We start from the raw sequence: 7,393 nt of genomic DNA on the forward strand, positions 1-7,393 counted from the left end.
AAAAAAAAAAAAAAAAAATCTCCTTTCTCTGCTCTCCCTTGTCACCACAAATACTCACCCTTCGCCATCCTGTGTTAAAAGTATGTGTGCGCATATCCACCTACCTTTACAATCAGAGCAAATGGCACATCTTATTGTTGCACTCCTGGTTCTGAGGACTTAATACATTTCTTGGGAAGGAAGGAAAGAACAGAAAGTTCTGTATGAGTTACTTTTTATTCTTTTGAAAACTTAAGTGGAATAACTTTTGCAGATAAGTTTTAGCAATGTGCTTATAGTTGTAACATTCACCTCAGATGAATATTTACAACATTGTGTTTCTTAAAAACAGTAGTGATTATTTTCTCCTTTTATTTATTTGGTTGTTTTGTGTGTTTTCTGTTTGATTTCAGATTATAGCTATGTGTAGAGAGGCAGCTCTTCTGGCTCTAGAAGAAGACATTCAAGCCAACTGCATTAGGAAAAGGCATTTTACTCAAGCCTTGAGCGCTGTGACACCTAGGATTCCTGAGTCACTGAGACGTTTTTATGAAGATTACCAAGAGAAGAGTGGGCTACATACACTCTAAGAAAATGTACATATTCATTATGTGAAAAATGCTTTCTGGGGAAAATTCTATTTTAAAATTTTTGTCTTGAGAATGCTTTTAAAAATCCTCAGTAGGCAAAATATCTGAAATATGTTCACTGGAATTGAGAGGGCTTCAGTTCTTATAGATATTTTGAATTATATGTATACATGGTTCTAACTCAGGACATGGGTTTGAATCCATTTTATCTGAAAATGTGTCGTGAGTTTTAAAAAGCAAATATTTAGCTTTTTCAATTTTGACCCGGTCTGTTCATCCCATGAAATGGTTTTGTTACTCCAGAATCTGTTTCAGTGTCTTCCTAAATGCCAAACTTGTGGGCATCAATTTTACATAAGAACATAGAACATGTATATGGATAAATGCATGGTAAAAAATACTTACAATTTGATTTTTGAAGGCCAACCAATGTAATGGCCAAATGTACCAGCCAGGCTTATGTGACCCTATTTCCAAATATGTATATAAGTTTTCATCACAGTTCGCACATGCATTTCCGCTTTAGCTTTCTTAACCTCTGCCTATGGAAAAAAAATTTTAAAGTTAAGAGTTAAGTGTAAGCCCAGTCTAAGCCTAGAGCAGAGGTTCTTTCCATAAAGTGCTATTAATAAATCATACGAAGAGTTCATGTTTTAACTTGTACATATTTTCAAGTTACCAGTAAACTTTTTGGTTCAAAGATAAACCAAATTATACTCTTAATCATATCATCTTATGTTGCATTCTAAATATGTGTATTTATACTCCTAATTATTTTATCTTAGGATTTCTTGACACTTCAATATTCCATAAATACCCTTGAAAAAGCTTTTGGAACATGATTCTCTGACTTTCAGATCAGAAGCTGGCAAGGGAAAGAATGTTCACTTAAACTTGGTCACTACAGATCTTTGAAAATTCCAAGACAGACAAGTCAGACAAGAAATACTAGATAATCAAAATAACAGCTATACAGTTTTGTGGTGGCAGATAACCTGGAGTTACATTTCATCTCTTTCCTCCTATGGCTATCAGAATTAAACCACCCACGATATAAAGAATATTACTATTTAAAACTACATTGTCAAATATAATAATGACTAAATATATGTGGCTATTTAAATTATTTAAAATTAAATAATATAAAAATTTTAGTTTATCAGACATATTAGCCACATTTCAAATACTTAGTTTGATGTGACAAGGGTCGACCATACCGGAAAGAATAGATTATAGAACATTTCCATCATAAAGAAAGTTCTGTTGGACATGAAGACTTTCACGGTGAATTACAGGACCTCAAAATTACCTTTTTGCTCTTCATTTTCAATTAAAAAAGAGGACCTTAACTTCTTTCCTATTAAATGTAAGGCTGAGGACACTAGAAAATAGGAGAAAAACTAATCCTCAAAGGACTAATCAAGAAAATTTTTTAAATTTCATTCCCAACAAAATGAAAACCAGAAGCATAAGTTGAAAAGACGCTGATGCTAGGAGCTGAGGAGGTTAACAGTCTCAATCAACAAGGAGTTCAGATGTTAATGACCACTCAAAGTCTTCAGCACATATGACATAGAAAGCTATAATTGAACCTTGCACATAATGCCCAAATCCTCAGTGACCAACTCCGTATAAGGTAGACTAGAAAAGAAATTCTTTCATTGGCTAGGAAGACCACAGGAAATTCTCTGACTTGTCCTATGCTTTGGATTTAAGAAATAAAAAAGAGGCCCCACTGAGATTTCTGACAGTGGGCTTACCTGTTCAAATCAAGGTTTGAATTCAGACTACCTTCAAAACCTAGAAATTGACATGAAAACATGGCTCTGATCAAGAAACATCCTTGGGGTGACTAGCAGTTAAACTAGTTAAAGGAATATCCTCGTCTCAGCCAGAGAGGATTCCAACAGCTAACACCCGACCACAACATTTATTTAAAGTTTAAAGCATAAAATATAATACACAGTCTTTACGGGGACTTTATAGTGAAACACTACAAGATGAGAAAGAAAAATACCAAATATGAGGGAGGAATTTCCTCATGGGAGACAAGTTGGGGTACTTCAATTTTATCAGTAATGTTTCATATCTTTAGGTAATGGAAATACAGATGTGGATTTAATGATAGTCTACATTTTGTATACCTATGTATTTCATGATAATTTTTTAAAGGTGGGCCTTAAACCAACACAATCATATCATTCAACCTGAGACTATGGACTTCCAATACAACCCACACAGTGCCCACAAGCCCATTTGTTTGGAAAATCAAGAGGGTTGTGTATGATGGAATAACATGTAAGACATCAAGAGATCAAGATTTTAGGAGTCAAAAGGCAAGTTGAGAGAAATTTGTTGATTAGTTAGTGTGTAAGTGATACTCATGTTACATTAACAGCGTGGGAGATATTAAATCTGGGAGTAAGACATCTGTTTCCATAGCACTATGGTCCTGCAAAGGAGTTGGAAGTGAAGAATTTAAAAATATCTTAGAGCACTACATCTTTAATCCATCATAAACCAGTTACTTACAACCAATTACTTTCCCTCAGAAAGGCACGCTATTCCTTTATTTGAAGTTTGTACTCTTTTTGCAACAGTACCTATGAAAATCTGAATCACATGAAAGAGCAGATCAGGTGTCACTAGTAACAGTCTACTCCAGCTTCATCTCCAGTGCTTCTAATTCCAGAGTCTCATGTTGATGGGTTTAAAAGAGTGTATGATCTTGTTTTGGGGGTTTGCATGTGATAGAATACATGGTATAGTTCATGGAAAATTTAAGTTCAGTGAAGAGAGAAAATGACCAGCTTCCTGTCTTAGCCTCCTTTTTGGCATCTGTTGGCTCACAAATTTGCCTTTGGCCCAGATTCTTTTGGAGTTTCAGGGATGTTACATTGACATGTCTTTTCAGTGTTCTTAGAGATTTTAGTTTGAGTGGTTTAGTTAATTTTTTCTTGTAATGAAACTTAAAAGAATGGCTTCTGACCTTTTTTTTCCACATAGGCAAAAAACTGCCCCAACTTAGCTTGAAAAATATTTAGTTATGTCTTGTTTCTAATGTATAAAACAGGTTTTACAAATAATGTATAAGTTTATTATTTTTGAAAAATGATGAGAAGAACCAAACAAGCCTATGTTTAATTTATCTTAATTAGGAGAAGGCTGCACAAAAGTTGTTGTAAAGATAGAATAAAACTATTTCCCTGGTCTGTTGTTAATAAAGTTCTTGAATGTGAGGTTATTAGAGTCTTGGCTTGTTTTATCATGTTTCCCTGAAGCCTTTCCGTTAAAGATGAGCATACGCCAAAGCATTCTTTCAAATTAACGTATCGTTTAAATTAACACTGGTTTCCAAATGAGGTCCACATAGAAATTCTAATGCTACAGATTTATGTGCCTTCCTTCTTTTGAGTTTTTATTACAATCATGTGCATGCATAGGCTTTTTACCTATTGTGTTTACCACATATATAACAGTTGCACCTACATCTTTTAGGGCTCACTCTTAGAAAACAGAATTCACTCTGGCAAATCTTAGCAGAAAGAGATGTTGGAAGATCTTGAATATCCTCAGAATCATTTGGAAATTTGTATACTCCTCTTTGAAGACTGAGTGAGAAACATTTCAGGAATGATGGTTAAGTGTCATAGCAAAACTCAAATGAAAAAGAAAAGAAAAATAGAAAAGTAGAGCGTATGCTGACATTAGAGAACAAACACAAATTTCAGAGGCTCTTTGGTCAGGTACAACACTTCAGACCAACTTAAAAAGTATCCATGAAGTTCAACATACACTCTCTGCTTGAGAGCACATATGGAATGACAGGAAATATAATACCGTATTTACCAATTGTGAGACTCACTATTTTTAAAAAATCTTTTTTTCCTTTGGGAAGTGCTATAACGATCTTGATTTGAACAATTAGTATTACATCCTGACTCCAGAAACATTAAAATGTGAATAACATACATGTTAAAAGTCAATCAAATAGGGCAGCACCTGTGGCTCAAAGGAGTAGGGCACTGGCCCCATATGCCAGAGGTGGTGGGTTCAAACCCAGCCGTGGCCAAAAACTGCCCCCCCCAAAAAAATCAAATACAGTTAAAATGAGAAGAGAACTGAATATATTCATTTATTATAAGACCACAGCTCAAAATGTATATGAAAACAGCTCACTGTACCCCATGATTGCATTAATGTACATAGTTATGCTATAAGAAATAAAAAAAAATCCACATATTAAAAAAAAAAACACAACCATTAAAATACTACTTGCACCAGTGTAAGTATAAACAATAACTTAAATTGTGATAGGTAAATAGGAGTGTTAAGAATATGGAACACAGATTATTTTGGGTCAAGGAATAATCACAGATTGAAATAACCCAGCTGGAAATAGCAGAGGAGCTATGCCAAAAATCCAGGGGGAAAGGTTGGAAGTGGGAGAGGAACAAAGCACCAAAAGATAAAGCTAGAGTACACTCGGGAGAACATTTTCTGAGGAAAGAAAAAAAAAACCAGAACACGTTGGCTTTGAAGTTTTAAAAAAAGTTAAGAAAACATGGATCATGTGATTCAGGAGGTAAAACAATTAAGTCAGATTCAAAGAGAATCTTTGAGCTAAGGAAAGAGATTAAGAAAAATAATACACACATGCACCCTTTAATTTCCTTGATTCAGAATTCCATGTCAGGTCACTTATTCTACAGATACATTTCCACAGGTACAAAATGGCAGAAAGTTTTCATTGCAGCCTTGTTAATAATAGCAAAATATTAGAAATAATTTGATTACCTATTAATAAAGAGCTATTTAAATAAAGTTTGGTATATATTCATACAATGGAACATTATGCTGCTCCAAAAAAAGTTCTTTATGACTGATGTAAACATTATCTCCAAGATACAGAAGATCTCCCAAGTACCCATTAACCCATGAATGGATTAATAAATTGTGGTATATGTACACCATGGAATATTATGCAGCCCTAAAGAAGGATGGACACTTTACCTCCTTCCTGTTTACATGGATGGAACTGGAAAATGTTCTTCTTAGCAAAGTATCTCGAGAATGGAAGAAAAAGTATCCAATGTACACAGCCCTATTTTGAAACTAATTTATAGCTTTCATAGGAATGTTACAACCTAATTATAGCCTTAGAATATGGGGAGGGGGCAGAGGAAGGAGATGGATGGGTGGAGGGAGGGTGATTGGAGGGTCACTTCTATGGTTTATCCTACAAGGGTACAAGTGAATCTTTCTAAAAGCAGAATATGAATGTCTTAACTCAATAATTGAGAAAATGGCATGAAGGCTACGTTAACCAGTTTGATGAATTTCAAAATGTATGTGAAAACACCATACTGTACCCTGTGATTGCATTAATGTACACAGCTATGATTTAATAAAAAAAAAAAGATACAGAAGATCTGTATAATAACTTAGAACAAATATGCTTGAACTCTGCAAATAGGAATACACATAAGTTCATACTCTTGCTGTATGTGTAATTACAGATCACGTGCACAAACACATGGCATATACCAAAGCACAAATGGTGCAGAATGTGCCCACAACTACTATGCAATAAAACTGTAGAAAAAATAGTTATAAAGAACCAGCTACCTAGAAATTCAAAATTAACTTTTAAATGATTCCAGATTAAAGAAAAAACAATTGCAGAATATCTAGAAAATAAGAATGAAAATGCTATTGAATAAAATCCATGGGATACAATTAGCACTCTACACAGAGGATAATTTGTAGACCTAAATGCTTTCTTTAATAGAATAAGATTGACTGGACTAAGCATTCTACCAATAAGTTACATGAAATAAGTTCAAAATTAACCCCGGGCAAAAATTAATAAATGTAAAAGCTGAAATTAATAAGTTAAAAAGCAGTAGAGATGTCCAATCCAACAGTTCATTCTGATGGACAGAATGATCCTCTCCCTTCAGCTATGTCCATGTCCTAATTCCCAGAATCTATGAATGTTTGTTACCTTCACAAGGTAAAAGGGACTTAGCAGATGTGATTAAATTAAGGATCTTGAGATGCACTTACCCCAGATTTCCCAACTAAGTCCAATGTGATCACAAGGGTTCTTGGGAGGAAAAGATCGAGGCAAGAGAATCAGAGAAGCAAAAGGTCAGAGAGAGAAGTGAAGATGCTCCACCACTGACCTGAAGATGGATAAAGGGCCAAGAAAAGCAGGTGGCCTCTGGAAGCTGGAAAAGGCACAAGATGGATTCTTTCCTAATGCCTCCAATACTGGGGGTGCCCTGCCAGCATCTTGGTTTTAGCCCACTTTAGACTTTAACAACTATGCAATATGCCAGAATAAAATGGTTTCCCATTCCATCAAGGCTGTTACAAAAGATACTAGATTGCCATTTTTTTTTAATGTTTGAGCAGTACTCTATGGTATGCGTATCCCACATTTTATTAATCTCACCAGAGGATCTGCATTACATTTTTAGCTTGCACAGCTACTAGTGGCTCTAATAGGCTACTTTTTTCATTTGTTTATTTTGCTTGTTTGTTTATTGCTAATTTTGCTCCCACTGGTCTGTAGGGCCAGTGGTTTTTATCTGTTTTGTTCCTTCTGTATTCCTGCAACTGAATCACACCTGATATACGCTACACGCTCAATAACTATTTGCTAAAGGGAAAAATAAACACCATGCTGAAAGTAAAATTAGGAGAAGTTGTTTACTTTGTCTTTTCTTGACGTCTGAAAAGGCTTGCCAAATAAATCCATACCACATTAACTATATGGCTGCAATAATTATTGCTGGTGATGATCTTAATATAATATA

At 34.7% G+C, this 7,393-nt stretch overlaps 1 protein-coding gene across 1 annotated transcript in view; it reads left to right on the forward strand.

The window, feature by feature from the left end:
- Positions 1-607, forward strand: part of SPATA5 (spermatogenesis associated 5) — a 331,512-nt gene extending 330,905 nt beyond the window's left edge. Inside the window, exon 15 of the mRNA XM_023516580.1 lies at positions 393-607. Coding sequence (XP_023372348.1) covers positions 393-569 — 177 coding nt within the window. The 3' untranslated portion in view covers positions 570-607. The remainder of the gene's footprint in view (positions 1-392) is intronic.
- Positions 608-7,393: the final 6,786 nt, after the last annotated feature.

The sequence above is a fragment of the Otolemur garnettii genome, unplaced genomic scaffold, assembly GCF_000181295.1.
Source record: "Otolemur garnettii isolate 467f Iridium unplaced genomic scaffold, OtoGar3 scaffold00093, whole genome shotgun sequence".
Lineage (NCBI taxonomy): Eukaryota > Metazoa > Chordata > Mammalia > Primates > Galagidae > Otolemur > Otolemur garnettii.